This window comes from Callorhinchus milii, unplaced genomic scaffold (genome assembly GCF_018977255.1).
Source record: "Callorhinchus milii isolate IMCB2004 unplaced genomic scaffold, IMCB_Cmil_1.0 Scaffold3, whole genome shotgun sequence".
Lineage (NCBI taxonomy): Eukaryota > Metazoa > Chordata > Chondrichthyes > Chimaeriformes > Callorhinchidae > Callorhinchus > Callorhinchus milii.
The window spans coordinates 15144836-15166117 of NW_024704744.1; the positions used below are offsets into that span (position 1 = coordinate 15144836).

General features: G+C 42.0%; 2 protein-coding genes across 7 annotated transcripts in view; one reads left to right on the top strand and one right to left on the bottom strand.

Annotated features, from left to right (window-relative positions):
- Positions 1-1823: 1823 nt before the first annotated feature.
- itgb1bp1 (integrin beta 1 binding protein 1) lies at positions 1824-13182 on the bottom strand. Of its 6 annotated transcripts, none has more exons than XM_042333609.1 (7): positions 13064-13182; positions 10463-10562; positions 9826-9904; positions 6631-6767; positions 5214-5306; positions 4565-4714; positions 1824-2473 (listed from the first exon to the last, which is right to left on the bottom strand). In XM_042333609.1, exons 2-7 carry the CDS (start codon positions 10532-10534, stop codon positions 2402-2404), a joined length of 603 nt encoding a protein of 200 aa, XP_042189543.1. In that variant the 5' UTR covers positions 10535-10562; positions 13064-13182; the 3' UTR covers positions 1824-2401. The 6 variants fall into 6 exon arrangements, with proteins under 6 accessions (XP_042189543.1, XP_042189544.1, XP_042189545.1 ...); XM_042333610.1 differs by lacking the exon at positions 13064-13182 and adding an exon at positions 13005-13049; XM_042333611.1 differs by lacking the exon at positions 13064-13182 and adding an exon at positions 12997-13014.
- A 212-nt stretch (positions 13183-13394) lies between these two features.
- The window catches only part of cpsf3 (cleavage and polyadenylation specific factor 3), a 31091-nt gene continuing 23203 nt past the window's right edge, over positions 13395-21282 (top strand). Inside the window, exons 1-7 of the mRNA XM_007906498.2 lie at positions 13395-13568; positions 15327-15390; positions 16426-16523; positions 17673-17801; positions 18974-19151; positions 19829-19918; positions 21118-21268. Coding sequence (XP_007904689.2) covers positions 13498-13568; positions 15327-15390; positions 16426-16523; positions 17673-17801; positions 18974-19151; positions 19829-19918; positions 21118-21268 — 781 coding nt within the window. The 5' untranslated portion in view covers positions 13395-13497. The remainder of the gene's footprint in view (positions 13569-15326; positions 15391-16425; positions 16524-17672; positions 17802-18973; positions 19152-19828; positions 19919-21117; positions 21269-21282) is intronic.

Sequence of the window (21282 nt, forward strand, 5' to 3'; positions counted from 1 at the left end):
TAAAAAAGGGGTGAAGAGAAAAGAGGTACTCACATCCAAATTTACTGCCCCTACACAGGGTGCTTTCATGTGCAAGTGGATCCTTTGATGCTGTTACCAATGGGCCTTCCATCATTAGATTATTAATAAGAATTCTGTTTGATGTTGTGCCTCATTCATATAAGAAGGCCATCTCAAAGCCTTCACAGGATTTATTAGAAAGTGTAATTACTGGGTGGTTTTGTAGGCATTGTCCACATGCTAAGGGGGGTGACTTGAAGTCAAGGTATTCGGAGTATGAGGAGATGGGAGATGATTACTCTTACAACGTCGCTTGATTAAATTGTTCTTCTGCAGCTGTTTGCCAGGGCATCAGGAATGTAACCTCAGGGAGGCTGAGATGCATTCCTGATGGTACAGATTCAGCTCCAGAGACGGATATAGAGTCAGTTATTGTTAAGATATGACTGCACCTGTGTTCCCTGGAACACCAGACTGTCTGGTAAACTTCCCTTTGCCTATTGACCAGCTAGCACCGTCCTCATAGACAGAGGTCATGAAGGGGTGGATGGGAGCAATAACGGGATGGTCTTATCTGGCTCAGTAGGTAGCACTCTCACTTGAGTCACTAACATTTGGAATTCATATAATGTAGGCTGATGTTATAATAGTGCTGGGGTGTGCTGCATTGTTGCAATCCTTCAGATGAGAAACAGGTCCCGTCTGCCTGCTCAGTTAAACGTTAAAGAGCCCATGGCATGGTTAGTCACTCACTTTTATTTGTTTGATTGTTTGTGGGACATTGCTGTGAGCAATCTGGCTGCAGCGTTTCACTACAAAAATACAATCCAAACCACTTTGAGACATCTCGATGACCATATAAGGTGCTTATCAAGGATTATTATTCAAAAAGAGAAGTGAGTTTCTCCTGATGTCTTGGCCAAATCCCCCAGACAAAATTGGTCAATCACTTTAGTTTCTGTGCAAATTGGCTGTCCTGTTTGCCTTCAAAATATAGTTACTACATTTTACAATATGTACTGGGAATCACTTTGACACATCTTCCCAATGTGAAAGATAATATATCAAATGTATTCTCCCAACCTCCTCACCCTAGCTTAGCTCTCAAAACGCACTGAACCTGTGCACAATCTTGACATCCAGTTTGAGCTGAATCTCACCCAGAAACTTGCTGAAACCCTCATTGGAGTATTGTAGCTCAGTGGTTGAGCACTCGCCTCACAAGCGATTCCCAGCAGGGGGAAACCTTGGGCAAGTTTCCTTACTCCACACACCTGATAATAATCCCTCAAGAAAAAAACAATAATAAATTGTTCACTTCAATCCACGACTGTTTGCGGGACACTGCTGTGTGCAATTGGCTGCTGCGTTTCACCCACAAAATATACAGTCACTTCACTTTACAGTATATTCTGTGAAGCGCTTTGAGACATCTAAAAGATGTGATAAGGCGCTATATCAAATGCAAGGATTATTATTATCCACAGCTTTGTCAACTCGCCTCGATTTCTCCAATGCCCATCTCCCTGGTCTCAGTTCCACCATCCACAAGAACAAACTCATACAAAATTCCATCTTCACCGTACCAAACTCGCACACAAATCGCCCCAATCCTCGCCAGGCTCCATTGCTTCCCGTCTCTGAAAGGATCAGTTTCAAGATCCTCTGGATTTACTTTTTCAATCCCATTTAACATTTTCTACACATCCAAGAGGTCCTCTCAGTCATATTCTCTTCAGATGGAAGAGCCCAGCTTAGCTTGTCGTTACTCAAAACTCTAGGAATATGTGGAGGATGGCAACATTAGGCGAATAACAAAGACCTTAAAGATAAGGCAATCTCTTTTTACTTAATAAAAACATCAACTTGTTGCAATATTCATACAATATATTTAACTTGACAAGCAGTATTTACAATTAAGATTATTCCGACAATTACTGCAGGCACTAATGCTGTATTGAATAACATACTGGATCTACTTTATAACATTATACCAAAGTTATTGGAGAAATGCAGTTAATTCATAATCCAACTTTTTCTGAAAAACCCTATATGAAATATTTAATGTTTCATACATTTGTTTAATTACATTTTCAATGAGAAAATACAGTAAATTTGGATCAAAGTGAAAATATATTTATGGAACTGTAAGGAAAGTGATGTATCATTTCAGATCCATTCAGTCAAGACATTTCAAAGTTTCTTATTTAAGCAATATTAAATCTATAAAGTATTCAATAGCAATAGCAATTATTGCTCATTTTACAGCAAACAACCTCAGGTTTGTAACAGCTATTTAGCTTGCAAATCTAACCCAGTGATTCTACATACAGTAAATGCAGGAATCTTTACATAAAATTCTGTTTGCATTTTCAGAATTATAATCCAACAATAGACAGTATCAGGACTTCTCTGATGAAAGTGCTGAATCAAAAGCAGTGGACAGAACTTTGCAGATGGTTTGAGCTTGTTCCTGCAATACAAAAGAACTGTGTAAATGGAAATATTTCACAACATATGCAATATTAGGAATCATTTTATTCTGATTTTGTTTTGGTCAGCTGGGTGTCTTACACATGCGGAAACCCATCAACATGCTTAATAGTATCCAAACAGGCTGAGAGTTCCACATATGAATGATATGGAAATGTCGCTATGTCTGGAATGTGATGCACCCTGCTTACCCAATTCTGCAGAATTAATAATGATAATAAAGATAATATAAAAATAATCTCGGTATACAGTATATAGTTTGGGAAACAATATGTCAAGTGACTGCCAGGTGAATTAGATGGACCTTGGTCTTTCGCTTAACAAGTTCTTATGCTTTTAATAATATCTTATTGTAAATAAATAAGTATTTTGCAAAAACGTACTGTAACTTAAAACCCTAAAAATGGTCCCTGATGAAAATACTGTATTTCAATTTAGCTAAACATCTGAAATAATGTAAGTAAAAGTCTGGTATTTAATAAGTTTAAATGTACTAAAACACCACCACATGCAAATCACACAAATTGCTAAATAAATTTCCCCAAATACTGCTGTATCAATTCTCCACTCAAATGGTGACTAGGGTTGTGAATTCAATCCCGCAAGCAGTTATACACACTGGATCAATAGGATTGTTCAAATGGGAAATAAATAAGCACATGAGTATAAACATATTAATGGATATGGAATGAGATCGGGAAAGTTTTCTAAAATCAGGTAAATAAATACTTATATTCAAGACAAGGACTTATCACCTCATTGAAACATCTCAAAGCACTTCATAGGATTTAAAGTTAAGTGCAGTGATTGTATAAGAGTGTCACAGACACAATGAGACAAATATGGAACTCTGTCTGGTTTGGAGACTGTTACGTGTGGTGATGGGTTTTCGCATGTGTCAGACCAAAAGAAAAATCTCTTCATGAACGCCTGCAAATCAGTTTGTTTTATTATGATTAGTTCAGTGGATCTGAGCTAAGCATAATACACAAAGCTTATCCAAATTGAAGACAGTTGAGCTATTTCACCTGACACTAAAGGGATTGGAGAATTCAGATGATATGTTGGTGGAGCAAAGTGAGCAATGAGATGGTAGCAATGAGGTGCTCTCCATGGAGAGCAAGGGCAGCACTACATTGTCTAATGATGAAACAATGAGCAAGAGGAAATCAGTACGGTTATTGAGCAGAGACATCTCAATAACACACCCAGGATTAGGTGGACAACTATGATTAACAGCTACAAGTTGTGCAAGTTTATTTCATTCCTCAGAACAATTACTACTGTTAACAGAATGAATAGCTCAAATTCAGGAATAAAGTCAGAGGGAACCGACTTTATATTTAAAAAAAACTGTATTTTTGTAATATTAACTACTACAATGCTGAAAATTTTTCACACTTTCATTTACTTATGAAAAATAAACCTAATTGGGAATTGGATAGGTACTTGAAAAGGAAATATTTGCAGGGGTATAGGGAAAAAGCGGGAGTGGGACTGATTGGGTAGCTCTTCCAAAGACCCAGCGTAGGCACAATTGGCCGAATGGCCTCCTTCTTTGGTGTAATATTTTATGATTCTATGATTCTAATGTAACAGTATCTAACCATCTAAACAAAAGACAAACTGAAATAAACTTTAATACTGTATTGGGGGGGAGGGGGAAGAAATCATCCTAGTGTAACATCTGGATAGCTAAAGCAGCCATCAATTATATGTGGTCGCACCCTAGAAAATGCAGAATTAGCCATGGTCATGTCTTGTCAGTTTTAACCTCATTCAAAGCAAACCAACATCACTGAAATTCTCTGTTCCATGGATACAGTGGAGGTGACCAAGAAAGAAACACAAAAAGTGAAGACAGGCAGTTATAACAACATTGTCAAGCCACAAATTGTATGTCAGACATGCCCGAGAAAGTAACAGGACTATTGTGCTGATTGAATGTTGATGTGGGCCAGCAAATAGGAAATTGTCCTCCTATATATTAAATCTTCCAAAATATTAAAATGAATGGTCCATGTAGACCTGAGAAGAGGGAACCAGAGGGTTATAGCCCTTAACAACTTACCAAGCTGTTACACTGATAAAGCCAGATGCTATACTCGTCTTGATCTGCATCTGTAGTTTTCAGAGCAAGAAGACTTTTTCCCATCCCCAATCCATCATCGTAACAAATCATTCGCACGATCAAATACAACGGGTGCCGGTGCAGAACATCCTGTAGAAAAATACCAAGTAAACAGCTAAATACAGAATTTTGCAACACGTTTCCTTTTGACCAAGCCTTTGGTCATCTTTCTCCTCTCACCCCTCGCTCCCACCCCAGCTCAGGTACCCAGCCAGATAGCAGCGTTAAGATCTTCGAGACATCCATTTATAGCTGTTATTGTCTTGAGACTCCCTCTGCTTCACCCCCTATTCACACATGAAGACTTTCCTCTTCAACCGTGCCTATGGCACCTCTCGTCTCCCTGGCTCAGGGTCAAGCTCCACCACGGTAAATGCTTTGAGGCACTACCTGAATGAAGGGCACTATATAAATGCTTGATGTTATTGTTGTGGTAAATTATCTGCCATGTTTACCTACAAATAAACATGTTTACCTACACAGTAAAAATCCTGTGCAGCGCTTTGAGACATCACAACAACATGGTAAGGCGCTATATCAAATGCATTATTGTATAATTATTATAATAAGGACGCATTAAGCTACTCACATACTGATCGGAGGATTCAGCTTTGATACCATACTTCGAGACATACAAAAAAATCTCCTCTTCTGATGCTGTAAAGGGTAGCTTTCCATCTTGCTGTGAAAAAAAAGTAAGATTCACTACAGTAAATTCTCCCAGGTTACAAACTAATAAATATTCATATGGGCCTTGGTGTACAGCAATTGTAATCACTATTTCCAGTCCCAAGATTTCCATAAAGATATTTCTTATAGAAATATTCAAAATGAATGCCTAAAATTCCAATTGAAATGCAGATTTAGTTGGCAAACATTGCTCTCAGATTTACAATAACCTCTCAAGACCTACCTTTTGACCGACTGCACCTCCAGTCATCTTTCCCTTCCCACCCCCAGGTCGGTTGCCCATCCAGCATTATTAAAGGCTTTGAGACGTTCTTCCAACGTGAAAGACTATATATAAATTGAGGAATTAAAATGGAAAAGTGCCAATAATCCCAGAAGCTAGTTTAAATAGATACGCAAACCTTGGGACAGCCCATGTAGATTTCAGTAGCAGCGTTCTCTGGGGAATGTGCTGTTTATTTGGGATCCGAGCAGGACAGCAGAGGAACGTCTGCCTGAACTTTCTAAATGTTGCTGGGAAATCATAGAATAAGATCACTTGCGAGGCTTTCCACAACTTTCAACGTGCTTGTGTTGATGAAAGATGTGTGATGTCTGCTCAATATCCCACACCCAGAGCCTGCCCCACCATCGGCAGTCAGGCCTTCAGCCTCTCTGCCCCCACCCTTTGGAACTCCAGCCCACAGTGCCTTTGCCTCACCCCCCCCCCCCCTTGCTTCCTTCAAGGCCCGTCTCAAGACCCTCCTCTTCGAGCTTGTCTTCAGTCCACCCTCTCCCCTTAACCTCCACCGCTCCTGATCCCAACCACCTGCTCGGGTTCAAATCCTTGAATGTCCAGCACCTTGGGACGTCTGCCCGACGTGAAAGGCGCTATACAATTATAATTTGCTGCTGTGCCAATTCAATACTTATGAAGAACCGTCAACATTTAGAAGAAATCATGAGCAAAAACGGATGCATCACATAGGAAATTGTTTTCTTGCTTACAAACAACAAAAGGGAGAAATATATAGGGGTTTTTGAAAGGCTCAAAGGAATCAACTACCCGCCCTCTACTCGCCCTCCACCCAGGATAGTGTCTCAGAGCAAGCAAGATTAGCAACTGCTTTTGAGTAGTATATTTGAATTTGGGTTTATGATCTAGTTATTCAGCAAGTTGCTTGGTGTTGCTTTGTTTCCAAGGTATCAGTGACAGCAAATCCCAGTGGGTAATTTTCATTTAACTTCCCCTCTCACACTCAATGTGTAAAACTAGAAATGTACAAATCCATGTCCTGAAGGAAGAAAAATAAATCCCTCACCTCGCATTTTCTTACCTGGGCCAGATCAATGTAATTAATCAAATCGAGTGCGTCCTGAAGATTTCCACATAGACCAACTTTTAACCTTTCAATAGAACCCAAATACTTGACCCGGAATTCAGTGCAGGTGTCAGAATTGCTGTTACTCTGCCCTGTGTAACAAAGGCACAAGAACCGTAAATTAGGAAAGGGCACAAAACAGCAATAAACATAACATTACATTAATTTAGCTTGCCTGACGCTAAACTGTCCTTGACTTGTCGGTATCCATTTTATTTCTAAAGAAGCAGATTTTTTCCTTTCTCTCTAGAAAGCAATGACCCCGCTGGGACTCCAGCCGCAAACTATAGTTCACTCTGTGAGCAGAAGCAGCTATTGGCAGGATAATATTCGACTATAGAGGGCGTCAACAGTCATCTTTACAGTTGAGGTCCTACGTGCACAGAGAGATAGTGGTTTTAAAACTGTTTAACTTTTTCTTAAACGTCTTTTCTTTCTTGGTCTCCGGCCCATCTGCCTGTTCAGGTGGACTTTAAAGATCCCGAGGCACTACTTGAAAATGGAAAGTGTCCTGGTCAACTATCCCCAAAATAAAACTGGTCATTCATTTCATGGCTGTTTGTAGAACATTGTAAATTGTCTGCCACATTCACCCACAAAACACAGTCAGTACACTTCACAGCACGTCCTGAGAAGCGCTTTGGGATGTCCTCCCATTGTGAATTGCGCTATACCAAATGTAAGAATTATTCATATTACTTACCCTCGTCCATTCTATGAGGCTGTTTTCCAAGTACAATGGTTCCAGTTCTGATGACAGTTCATTCCAAAACTTTAACCTATCATACTCTTACAGATCCTGACAGACCCATTGTGCATTTACATTAGGTCACTTTTACTTTCAATACTCTTCAGAATTCCAGCATTCATGATTTGATTGATTTTTGTTTCTATGTATGAACACTTGTTGCATTATAGCTTTCTGCAAAGAAAATTGCTAATCTGGGTTAAGATGAAGCTTGGTCCTAGATGGACAAGCAATGGGAAAAGTTTGCCAGACAGCGCTCTCAATGGCAAGCTATGAGGTTTTAGCTGGTTAGACTCTAACTGTTAATCCAAACTGTGCCTTATACTTTCTGGAATTAGGTAAGCAGGATGTGTCCCTCCAGGGAGAGAGCGCGCAATGCATTCCACAATCTATCTCTGGGATTTCCATGTGCGGGTGGAATACCTGGAATTCTCAGTTTTGTTTGGATATTCTTAAGCACGGTGATGGGTTTCCGCATGTGTCAGATACCCGGCTGACCTCTTCCACCCCCAAAAAAGACACACTTATTGTTGCCAGCAATGATCACTGCATAGCAATAGTAGGTGGGATAGTTCTGGTCCCTGGTTATTTTTTGTTTCCATTTCTCTGCCTGGACTCCCAAATCCTAAACCTGGACAGTCTGAACCTTCCAGATCTACATCTGCTCAGATTGTGACACATTTATTCACTGAACCATCAGAAGCCTTTTTTTAATGTGTACCATATATATTGGTGACTTTGGAAATAGCAGCTTTAATACCCCTGTGAAAGATATGCAATTGGTAAGAGGTTTTGTCACTTGCTGCACTCTAATCATCTCTCTCAGATACGTTGCTTGGTCAGATGAATGGGGTGTGTGTGATATCTAATTGAAGGTAATCAATGCTTTATCTGGCGCTTTGGGATTTCATCACAATGTGAAAGGCACCATATAATAATAATACTTGCATTTGATATAGCGCCTTATCACGTCGTTGAGACGTCTCAAAGCGTTTTACAGAATGATATAAGGCACTATATCAAAAAAAGCAAGGATTATTATTATACTGTAAAGTGAATTGCCTGTAAATGCTGCTGCTAAATTGCTGCTCTTTGATTGAACAACCAGAAGGTAGATTTCAGTATATTTTTCATTTTACTGGGACAGTTACACGAGCACTGGTCTCTGTTACCTCCCTCCAGTGGCTATTATTCACGTGTGAGCTTTGAATTCAGTAGCTCAGCATTGTCCCTAGTCATATTTTAGGCTGGAGTGCATTAAAAGCCACAGGCATTTTGTCATGACTTTTATTTTATTTTATTTTACCCTGTGTTTAGTTCTATGAGGGTATTGTGTCAGAAAGTGGTTGTAAAGAGAAGCTTTGAATGCTCCCAGAAACGGGTTCACTTAAAACTTCAGGATACGGCCTTGCTCAATTGGGCCTTAACGGCATGAATACCATTACTTGTAACTTTATTAGAGCCTTCACTCTTTCAATACTTTCCAGAACTAGGAAATACAGATGCATCCCTCCAGGCAAAGTCTGCATTCCATTCCAGACACTGGGAAATGTCCATGCGTAGGTGGCTTTTGTATGTCAGCCTGGCTCAGTTAGTAGCACTCTCACCGTTCAGTCAGGTTATGGCTTCAAGCCACACATCAAGTCTTGGAACCCGATGTGTGGTTTGTACCCATAACCTTCTGACTAAGAGACGAGTGTTACTAAGCTGACATTCCAATGCGATGCTGTTGTACTGCAATGTCAGAGGTGCCGCCCTTCAGATGAGATGTGGAATCGAGGTCCCATCTGCCTGTCTCAGTCTGGTTCAGATACTCTTAAACAATGGTGATGGGATTCTGCATGCATTTGAATGACTAAAAACAAAATCACCCCTTCAAAGCTTTTTCCTCAAAACTTATCTCAAATACTCTCCAGAATTACATCTGGAGATCTTTCTGGAGATGTAGTATTCAGACGTAAGTCCTCCATTTTAACTTTTGACATTACAGAAGGTGAAGTTTAAGCAAAGAAAGCCAGGCCAAGTTTTTCCCTTCCTAATGTAGAGATACTGAGGTCAACTGTAGTCCCAACTGGCTGTCCCATGGCTAAGAACATGTAGCCACATCTTTCTGATATCTATGCCTGTGATTTATACTGTATATTAATACCCGAGTTATACACTAGTAAGGTTGAAAGATTTTGTTCTGGAATCTGGAACATAGGGATTTCCATGTGGAGGAAGCAGGCGTGGACCTCTCAGTTTGGATGCTCTACAGCATGGTGATGGGTTTCCACTTGGCTGACCCCAGAAAAAATCTGTTCTCTGCTTTACTGCAATTACTGAAAATTTGCTACACAAGCAACTAGGAGTGTAATGCACTCAATGGTAATGCACAATATGACATAAGAAAAGTACAGTACCTGAACTCTTTGTGGAGTCTGTGTCAAGACTAGCCACAGTACTAGATCTAGAAAGGCCACCAAGACTGGAGTCTACCGACTGGGAAAAGAAATCACAACTTAATCAATAAGAGTGGTTAACACAAATGCTAAAGTGAGTAATTGTACGGCATTCCATAGAGTCAATATTTGCATTGAACCATCTCTGACACACTGTGAATACGTGCTTTCAAGTGTTTTAAGCATTTTATGTAAAGAACATTGTTAATGCAGGGGATTTACAGGTGCATAACCCTGTTTGGTGTCCTGCAGGTCCTCTCGTAGTGCAGTGGCACCAGACTAGCTAGTGTACTAGATCTAGAAAGGACACCGAGGCTTAGCTTCCAGTGCTGCATGACCGACTTCCTGCACATAAACACAGCACGCAGAAAATGACATCAGCAGTACTTCCTGTGTAAAGCGCACATGTACACAGGAACTGATGTCAGGGGTGACCTGATGACCCCAAAGCACTGACCAGCAGCCAATCTTTAGCGTAACATGGTTTACAGACCTAAACCACTAAGTTACAATCAGGGTAGTCTCTATGAAGTTACATAATATTTATTTGGTAAACATGCCCCAAGCAGGAATAAATACCTTTGCTGTGATAACCTACCTTGCTCTTAGTGCTGATTTCACTGCCTTGAGAGCTGCTACTGCTGTGTCGTTTCTTTCCTTTCCGAAACATTTCTCACCATGTTTTACACGATGAAAATCTACAAACGGAGAGAACTTCCCATGAGTTAATAATGCATTAAATCCCAAACGTCCTCAGAAAGATACTGGAATCTTTTACAAGTGAGAATCCTTCAGACACTCACAGAACACAACAGTTTGGATGAAGAAAGCCTTTCTGCCCATTTAATCTCATATTTCCAGAATACCAAATCTACTGTCAATCTCTCCTCACTCACCCCCCTCTCTTTCAGTCGCGCTTCAAATCCTACCTTTTTGAACATGCCTATCGCCACATTCCCCCCATAACGACAGTGTATCCTTACTTTACACTACTTTATAATATTATCTTTTGAAGTGATTTGAGATGTTTCAATGATGTGATAAGATACTATATCAAACGCAAGCTTTATTATTATATGTTCATGAGGGTGCCTTTTGAGAAATCTTTTACCTAGAAATCTTATCTAAATCATTCCACAGAGTTCATCTCTCTAAAAACTCTTCTGCGGCCTCAAGAGTCTTATACCCACTTAAATCAAATTTTCATAAATATATAGGAAGCTGAAACTTCAACTAATACAGAGAGGGAGGGAGGGAGGAAGGCAGTTCTGAACAGGGAATTGACCCATAAATGGTTTTGCTCCTGCTCTCATTACCATGAGCAGTGGAGGCAGTGCAGGCGAGGGCAGCCTACTTAGTCCCCATTTGTAAAGATTACTGAACACCCTTTGAAATAAAAACATTTTGCCACCGTTAATCAGAAACAAGCAGACAGTGAAATTACACATCAAGTCTGTCCTCCGTAAACACCTCCTTTGTATTGTGACCCTATGCATTGACTGCTGGGAGACCGGCTGAATAGATTAACCATACTTCATCAGGCAATTGACATACTGCGGAACTGTGCCTTCAAAAGGGGACAGGAGAAGAAAAAATTAATTGGCAGCAAAAGAGCATGAGAAAGCTGCTCCCCCAGTGGGTCACCAATTTAAACTTGACCTGTTGCTTCAGACTCATGTGGAATATAAACAGCTGCAAAGACTGGTTGGACCGAGTGGCCTATTTTCATGCTGTACATTCTTTGTAAATTTACATTTATTCAGCGCCTTTAATATGGGACTTCTCAAAGTAATTCAACAATAATAACAACTTGCTCTTGACACAGCAGACCCAGAGCCCAATCTTTTATAATAATCCTTGCATTTGATATAGTGCATTACTATGTCATTGAGACCTCTCAAAGCGCTTCACAGAAAATATTGTGAAGTGAACTGAAGGTACGTTTTGTGGGTGAAATGGCCAATTGCGCATAGCAGTGACCCAAAAACAGTGGTGGATTGAGTGACCAAATTATTATTATTTTTATTTTTGGTGGGATTATTACCTCCGGAAAGCGATCAACCAATCGTCTAACAACCACGTTCCTACTTACTCCTGGTTAAATAGAGGCATGTGGAGAGTAAGGAAACCTGTGGAAAGGTTTTGCTCTGCCCGGGAATCAAACCCGTGTCCTTTTGCTTGTGAGGCGAACGCTCTAACCACTGCACTGCTGACTGGGGGAGGGGGGGAGAAAGAGAATAAAAAGCGCAATCGAAAAGGTGGATCTTACGGTGGACTTTAAGGCAAGGACGGAGGGAGTTGGGTCAGAGGAGGTGGAAACCCGTACACATAAGCCACTGAGACAGTCACAAGGGATTGTCCGGTGTGAGCAGTAACACAGCCCTGAAGGGTGAGGGGCAACAACCAGAACAACCAGCAGAGCATTGATTACAAACTCAGTCACAGTGCAAACTCAGTCACAGTGCAAACTCAGTCACAGTGCAAACTCAGTCACATTGCAAACTCAGTCATTGCAAACTCAGTCACAGTGCAAACTCAGTCACAGTGCAAACTCAGTCACATTACAAACTCAGTCACATTACACCAAACCTGAGCTCAGGGACAGATATGTGTGTCCTCAGCAGCTTCCTGTTCCCCGTCCCCCCTCCCCCTGTCCCCACCCGTCCCCCTTCCCCCCTGTCCTGTCCCCCCCTATCCTGCTCCCCCTCCCCCCTGTCCCCCCCATCCTGCTCCCCCTGTCCCCCCCTGTCCTGTCCCCCCTATCCTGCTCCCCCCCCTTGTCCTGCTCCCCCTCCCCCCTCCTGTCCTGTCCCCCTGTCCTGCTCCCCTGTCCTGCTCCCCCCTGTCCCCCCCCTATCCTGTCCCCCCCCCTATCCTGTCCCCCTATCCTGTCCTGCCCCCCCTGTCCCCCCCTATCCTGTCCCCTCCCCTATCCTGTCCCCCTGTCCTGCTCCCCCTGTCCCCCCCTGTCCTGTCCCCCTGTCCTGCTCCCCTGTCCTGCTCCCCCCCCCCTGTCCTGCTCCCCCCTGTCCTGTCCCCACCCCCTGACATCACACAGAGGCTGTGGGTTAACATCTTCATTTAATAAAAACCCACAATCGTCATATAATGTCAACAACAACACTCACTCACACACTCACGTGTCAGACAATACGACGCAGAGTAACGTGATTTAGGGTTTTATGTTTTGGGGTCTTACAAAACAACACCGAAGGTTCCGGTTCCTCTCTTTTTGAAGTTAACACAAATGATTCATTCAAATTCTCCGCAGCTCAGGAGGAGCGGCTGTGTTTGTTTTAATATAAATTAGCGGCGCCGGGGCCGCGAGGGGTGGGGCTGGGCCTGGGCCGGGGGGGGGGGGGAACTGGGCCGGGAGGACTGGGCCTGGGGGGGGGGGACTGGACTGGGCCTGGGCCGGGGAGGGATTGGTTGAGGGGGGGACTGGTTGAGGGGGGGGACTGGGAGGGGGACTGGGTTGAGGGGGGACTGGGTTGAGTGGGGGGACTGGGTTGGGGGGGGGGATTGGGTTGAGGGGGGGACTGGGTTGAGGGGGGACTGTTTATTCCGGGAACCCGGTTCCGGTCGGCCCCAGTTTCCGGCGGACCGGAAGTCTCTGCGGGGAGCGGGGCGGCCATGAGCGGTAAACGCAAAGCGGAGACTTTCATCCCGGCGGAGGAGAGCGACCAACTGCTGATCCGACCCCTGTGAGTGAGACCCCGACCCCGACCCCGCAGCCACAGGGGTGTACCCCACAGCCCCACAGCCCCCCCCCCCACACACACACAGACACACACGCGCGCATTTGGCCCACAAAATACACAGTCACTACACTTTACAGTCTGTCCTGTGACGCGCTGTGAGACGTCGCGAAGACGCGATGAGGTTTTACATCAAATGCAAAGATTGTTCGTGGTTCCCCCACCGCAGTCCGCACCGCCGCTCGGAACCGCTGGTGCAAAAATAACACCACCTTTCCCCTTCGTCCCCGCAAACCCGACAGTCACTACACTCGCGGTGAATCCTGTGCAGCGCCTTTCAGACAACAGCAACAACTTGCACTTAATAATAATCCTTGCGCTTGATACGGCGCCTCATCACGTCCTCGAGACGTCTCAAAGCGCTTTCACGGATTGTACCGTAAAGTGAATTGACTGTGTATTTTGTGGGCGAAACGCGGCAGCCGATCGCACACGGCACTGTCCCACAAACAGTCGTGGGTTCAGTATTCCTAATATGAACCTTCCCAGTGTGAACCTGCAAGTTACACAGCCACTACACTTACAGCGAATCCTGTGAAGCACTATGAGACAACAGCAACAACTTGCATTTATACAGAGCCCTTGTAACGTGTCAGAGCGCTTTAGAGCGGTGGGGTTGGAAGCGAGGGGTAGCGAAGGTGACCGTAGGTGTGTCCTGACATGAAAGCTGTTGTAAGAATTGCAAAGATTATTTTTATATGAAGTTTATCCCTTGTGTGAACCCTCCTTATTCTACTCAGTGACTGCTCCATTCGCTGCTTCACTCCCCTCAATGACCTCTGGTGAGCCCGACGTCCAACTGCTCAAACTTAGCTTCATTCCTGTCCAATGTGTAATTGGATACACAGTGTGTGTAAATATCCACGTGCACAAGAGTGACCTGCCTTCTGATCTTCCTCTCCTCTTACCACTTCTCTTCCATGGCACAGCTGAGAGCTGAGATGAGACGTTCGCTCTCCGGGGATCTGTGGGCTGCTGCTGTGTCTCATTACTGCACAAAATTACTCCTCCAAATATCATGCACTGCCACATCTTGACTTTGGTGTGGAGCAGCCCACATAATACAGTATTAATGATGCCCACATAATACAGTATTAATGATGCCCACATAATACAGTATCAATGATGCCCACATAATACAGTATTAATGATGCCCACATAATACAGTATTAATGATGCCCACATAATACAGTATTAATGATGCCCACATAATACAGTATTAATGATGCCCACATAATACAGTATTAACGATGCCCACATAATACAGTATTAATGATGCCCACATAATACAGTCTCAATGATGCCCACATAATACAGTCTCAATGATGCCCACATAATACAGTATCAATGATGCCCACATAATACAGTCTCAATGATGCCCACATAATACAGTCTCAATGATGCCCACATAATACAGTATTAATGATGCCCACATAATACAGTATTAATGATGCCCACATAATACAGTATCAATGATGCCCACATAATACAGTATTAATGATGACAAAACTCATATTTTCAATTTTGGCACATAAAAGCTTCTAGAGATGTGTTTTTTTCTGTGGAGAGTGGAGTGGGCCGCTCAGCCTGTCAAGCCTACGCCACTATGTTCCAATATTGAGTAGAAAAATGGTCTGATTTTGTGAAATCTGTTCCCAGTGGACTGGAGCCTTAACTTACTCTTTGTTTGTGGGTTACCATTAGGGGAGCAGGACAAGAAGTGGGACGATCATGTATCATTGTGGAATTCAAAGGAAGAAAAATCATGGTACGTTTTTTAACCTGAGGTCATTATCAACAAAGGGAATCTCATTGTAATACAACTTGAGGAAAAATAATAACTTGAAATGATTTATTTTAGAGCTGAATGAGAGTAGTTTGGGTGCACTAGGAACACTGTGTGTTTTCACATTTTAGCTCTGGAGCATTGATTTGTTCAAGTTGGCTCTGAGAGGAGGGACTTGGGCAAATCTGGCAAGTAGACCTCTTAAGTTCTTCCAATATTGAAGCAGCAAGTGAATGGACTGGGAGGTGGTCAGCCAGGTTTTCATTTGCAGAAGCGCAATCAACAGCTTGAAGGGTTATCAAGAGGATAATGGAGGCCAGGACATGGATATAATTAAGAAGCTGCACGATTCTTCTATAAAATAAAACCATAGAGGTGATTGTGCAAAAGGATGAGATCAAATGCCAAAGAACTGTCTTGTCAGACATCTCTTGTCAAGTTATGAAGAAGCAATTGCAGAGCTGAGCTAAACACAAGTTCATGTCATTACGTGGACTTGTGTTTAAAATGCCAAAAGGTACGGATGAATTAAGCTTTTAACTTAAATTCTTATTACAAAAGTACAAAAAGAGCTCAAAGTGTTGAATAAATATCTAATTAAGAAATAGCTAGAAAGTATAAGAATAATTACACATTAAATACTCTGCTTTCCGGTGGGGACCATGGAGGTGTCATCTGTGGAAAACCACTCGTGAAAGCTGAATATTTGTACCAGTAATATTGGATTACTGCAACCGTGCAAACATGGTCTACTGAAGGAATAGGTTTGATGAGCAGCCTGACTGTCTGCATGTTAGATGAAGACTTGCTTCACTTATCCCTGCATTGCAAGGGATAACAGCAAGTTTGGAGCAGGCCTCTGAAACAGTGCATTACCGATCAAATTGCTTGATCTGACATACTGATACGAATATGGTTTGAATTAGTTTTGAGTAATATATGTATCTGGCAGCATTAACAGCGTACCGGTTGAAACCACCTTTAAACTTAGCTTCATCTGACTTTTGTTTTGCACAGCTGGATTGTGGAATACATCCTGGACTGGAAGGAATGGACGCCCTCCCATACATTGATCTAATCGATCCTGCAGAGATAGACCTTCTCCTTATTAGTCAGTAAGTAGCACGGCTTCCTGTGACTGCAGGGTTAGAAATTACAAAGTTATTTGTACATTTGCCCGATTTAAAGGAATGCCATAAAATCGGTTACTTAATTCAGCCACATATTTGAATGTATCTTCCAAATTCAAGTCCAATTATTCCTCTGAAGTAATGTTTCAATGAGCTGAATATTACACAGGTCGGACCTGCTATAACATGCTACTACATGGGGTGGATTCAGTTAGAATGCTGCTGCCGTTTGGACCCCATTCACTGTGGATGTGTACCCGGCTGCTCGCTTCCCGCACACGGCCGGATTTCATGGTACAATGGCTTAACTCTGGGTAATTACATCACCACCAACATCACTTCATGTTTAGCACCCGAACAGTAAACAGGAAGTGATGCCAACTGCCTGAAGTCGGCCATGTTTTAATCACAGAGCATTGCTGGCGCACGGAGCCCTGATTGCAGCGAAACCTGACACGGTGCCTTGTTATTGTGTGGGTCGGGAACTTATTGGAAACCAAACATTGTGTTATAACAATGTCACCCACAGAGAGTGAGAGTGAATTCAATCAATTCAGCACAGATTGGAATCTTGAGCCATATTATGAAAACCCTTGGCATAGATAGTGAATGTCAGCAGGATGTTTAGGCTCTTGAGAGATATTGCTGGTGAGCTTGGTCCTGCCTTCAGTTGATATAAATACCCTTATTTTTCAGCATAGGTTAACTGGATAGAAATCGGGAGCTAATTTCTTACCCACCACCCCCCCCTTATTAAATTGAATCAAGACCAGTTCAGACCATCCCACAACTACGCCCTTTGAGATCAGTTAACTTAGCACAAACCAGTCTCTTATGACTCTGCAGTACACAGTACGGTGCATTTTCCTGAGGAGATCTAGAAACTGAGTTACTGACAGGAGTGGGTTCCTTCAGAATTCATATACTCTGCTCTGATCATCTTGTTTTATATGTGATTCTTATCAAAGTGCAACACGTCTTGGGGACCTGGTAGCAATTCATTAAAATAAGTGAATCGATAGAGCTGTACAAGGTTCGCATAATTCTGCAGGTTTCCATGGATAAAAGGTATCCACATGCACCTGTATTTTTCTGCATATTTTGTCTTACTTCAATGGCAATTTTCTTCACCAGCTTTCATTTGGATCACTGTGGTGCTCTGCCATGGTTTCTGCAAAAGACAAGTTTCAAAGGCAGGACGTTTATGACTCACGCCACAAAAGCTATCTATCGCTGGCTCCTGTCTGATTATGTCAAGGTCAGGTGAGTGGTGTTTCAGATGTTTATCTGGCATGCTTAGTGCTGGAACCTTTTCTGCCTTTTGGTCTTCAGTTTGTTTTGCTGAAAAAAAACTTGCTCTTAAGATGGTATTTTCCATGTTGTCAAAGTTATTGCCAATGGTGGGGGAGAGGAAGCAGGGGGCATGGAGCAGGCTGGAGCAGAGTGGGGCAAGATCTGGAGGCATAAGACAGTAAGAGCAAAGATCTTAAAAGTGATGCTTTGGGGGATGGGAAGCCATTGGAATTTGGTGAGGATGGGAATGATCTTGGTGTGGGAGAGTATGGGGGCTGGATTATCTGGAGCTCATGGACATTGAAGCTGGGGAACGTGGCAAGGTGGAAGTTGAAGGAGTCGAGCCTGGAGGTGACAAAGGCCTGGATGAGAGTTTAGGCTGCACGGAGTGAGTTAGTGGCAGAGACCATCAATATTGTAGTGGGGTCAGACTGTATATATGTATTAAAAAGAAGTACACCCTTCCTGGCTTGTTTCAGCTGTGCTTCTCTAAGAATGAAAGATTTGTCCCACCAAATACCTTCTATGTTGAGGCTCTTTTCTGAGAAGGATTTGCCAGTTTAACTTGGATCTCGAGGCTTAACTAACTTATAAGACACATTTATTTAGCTTGATTACATTGCCATCATTTAAGATGTGTGTTTATGGTTTATGTGCTTACAAATATACTGATAATTATACATTAACTTTCATTGTTGGGAAACGCGCTTGGCATTGCTGGCTGAGATCCTGGGCTAGGGGGTGGGTTCTGAAGGAGGTGGGGAGGGGAAAGACATGATCTTGACGTGGCCCTTGAACAAGAAGAGGGAGAGGAGTATGAGCGTAACAAGATGGTGTACAGGCCTCCCCAGATTTCTGCCAATGTTGCAATTGAGCCAGCGCTGAGACCCTGACATTGTGCCAGTCTACTTACTATATCTATTTCCCTTTCCACATTTTTCCCCCACAAAAAAGGCAAAGATTGAGAAAACTCACTATGTGTGAACTTGCACCAGTGTTTTAAGTATTTGATGGCAGAGAGATCCAGCGCTTGGTTCTGCCCCTGTTCTCCATTTTTGAATTTCCTTTGTTTTCTTGTAAACTCTTAAATAATCCAACCAGTTGAGTGGTAACACCTAACAATGTTTTCTTTGTGTGTGCAGTAATATTTCAGCAGATGACATGCTGTACACAGAGTCTGACTTGGAGGAAAGCATGGACAAGATTGAGACCATCAACTTCCATGAGGTGAAGGAGGTGGCAGGCATCAAGTTCTGGTGCTACCATGCCGGCCATGTCTTGGGAGCAGCCATGTTCATGATCGAAATTGCTGGAGTGAAGGTACGACTTTCCTTAGTGATGCACAATATAATTATTGATAATAATTATTATAATTCATACCAAAATATCATACATTAGTCTTTGGTTACTCTGCCCAATGTATAATATCTGCACAGAAATGTTTGCGTTACTTTGGCTGCACCTGTGTGCAATAGGCTGGCGCATTTCGCTCACAAAATACACAATGTATTCTGTGAAACAGTTTGAGAGGTCTCAAGATGTGATAAGGCGCTATATCAAATGCAAGGATTATTATATTATCTGCAAATAAATAAATAATATTGTTGCTTGTGCCATTGTTTGTGGGATACTGCTATGCACAGTTGGCTGGTGCATTTCGCCCACAAAATATACAGTTAATCCATTATACAATATATTCTATGTAGCGCTTTGAGGCGTCTCAACAACGTGATAAGGCGCTATTTCAAATGCAAGGATTTATTATCATAAATAATCTTTGATATAGCACTTCACGTCAGGAGGACCTCTCAAAGTGTTGCACAGGATTTTACTGTGAATTATAGTGACTGTATTTTGTGGGTAAACAATATATAATAATAATCTTTGTATTTGGTATAGCGCCTTATCACATTGTTGAGATGTCTCAAAGTAAATGTCAGCAGCTTTCAGTATTGTCTTGTGTGGTTATCTAATCTGTGTTAATTGCTTCCCCTCAGATCTTGTACACTGGAGATTTTTCACGGCAGGAGGACAGACACTTAATGGCAGCTGAGATCCCAAGTGTCCGACCTGACATTCTTATAATTGTGAGTTGTTCCTTCTTTGGCAAAGCGATGCTCATAGTAATTCTGTGTTAACTACCTGAATTTAGCGATTTTAAGCCTAGTTTATCACAAAACAACAACAAATTAAATTTTTATAGCACCTTTCACCTCCCAAGGACGTCCCACAAAACTAAAATTGAGCAAATAGGAAGCTGTTTTTCATAGATTGGTTCTATTATGTATGTTTACAAGAGTAGATTGAATTACTATGTACAAAAGTAGATTTTTGTTACGTTTTAAGGAATTTGCTTTAATTCTGGAATAATAATAATCCTTGCACTTGATATAGCGCTTTTCACATCTTCTGAATGTCTCAAAGCATTTCACAGAATATATACTGTAAAGTAAATTGACTGTATATTTGTGGGTGAAATGCGAAGCCAATTGCGCACAGCAATGTCCCACAAACAGTCGTTTAATTTAATCGTGTATTGTCAATGTACTACAGCAACAGAAACGTTGTAGCATCTTTAAAATTATGTTTTAAGTTGTATATGCTTGGAATAACCCGAACAATTTCATTCAAATGCAAACTAGATAGATTTCTTAAATAATATTTTGGGATACAGTACATGAGTAATTTCAGACATGGCATATAGTAAGTGTAGTATGCTTGGAACGACCAGGCAACTTTGGATCTAAGGTTCCCAAAGCTTTCACTCTGTTGTAGACTAATCCATACAGAATTAATTCCTATCAACATCTCCATTATTGTAGCATGCGACTACCAGAATGGTAGGACGTGTTCCTGGTGTGAAAGGCACTATACAAATGTAATTTTGTTGTTGTTGTTGTAGAAAGTAGACTAGATGGGTTTTGGTCTTCTTTCGTCCAGCGATTCCTATGTTCAATTTTGGATATGTTTTATTTACTGACTTGTGCATTTACTGCCTATCATATTCTGTTCTTTCTTTGGTTAGTTGCAAAACAAAGATCCACAATAAGATTTTGTGTTTCCAAATATATTGGCATATTGCCCGGCCCAATATATTATCCTTTAAGTAAATCCTCAACAATATTGCGATGAGGAACTTCTTACTAAGTTCCAGTTTTGGTCATTATAAGCTGACAACTGAAACTGGATCCCCGTCTTTGTTTGTGTTTCTGTTCCCAAATCAAACAGCTAGCTTCTGTACCGTTCTCTTACTATCGAGATATTACTAATCCTTTCTGTCATACAGGAATCTACATATGGCACTCACATCCATGAGAAACGTGAGGAGCGTGAAGCTCGGTTCTGCAACACTGTACATGACATTGTAAACCGTGGAGGAAGATGCCTCATTCCTGTCTTTGCTCTGGGCCGGGCACAGGAACTACTTCTGATCTTAGGTAAACATTGCTGA

Excerpts from the sequence above, each read along its gene's own strand:
- itgb1bp1 (XM_042333609.1), bottom strand. The coding sequence starts at position 10,534 with ATGTTTCGGAAAGGAAAGAAACGACACAGCAGTAGCAGCTCTCAAGGC. Across the intron at positions 9,905-10,462 it reads AAATCAGCACTAAGAGCAAG|TCGGTAGACTCCAGTCTTGG; the intron begins GTAGGTTATCAC and ends TTCTTTTCCCAG. Across the intron at positions 2,474-4,564 it reads TTTATCAGTGTAACAGCTTG|GAACAAGCTCAAACCATCTG; the intron begins GTAAGTTGTTAA and ends TTTGTATTGCAG.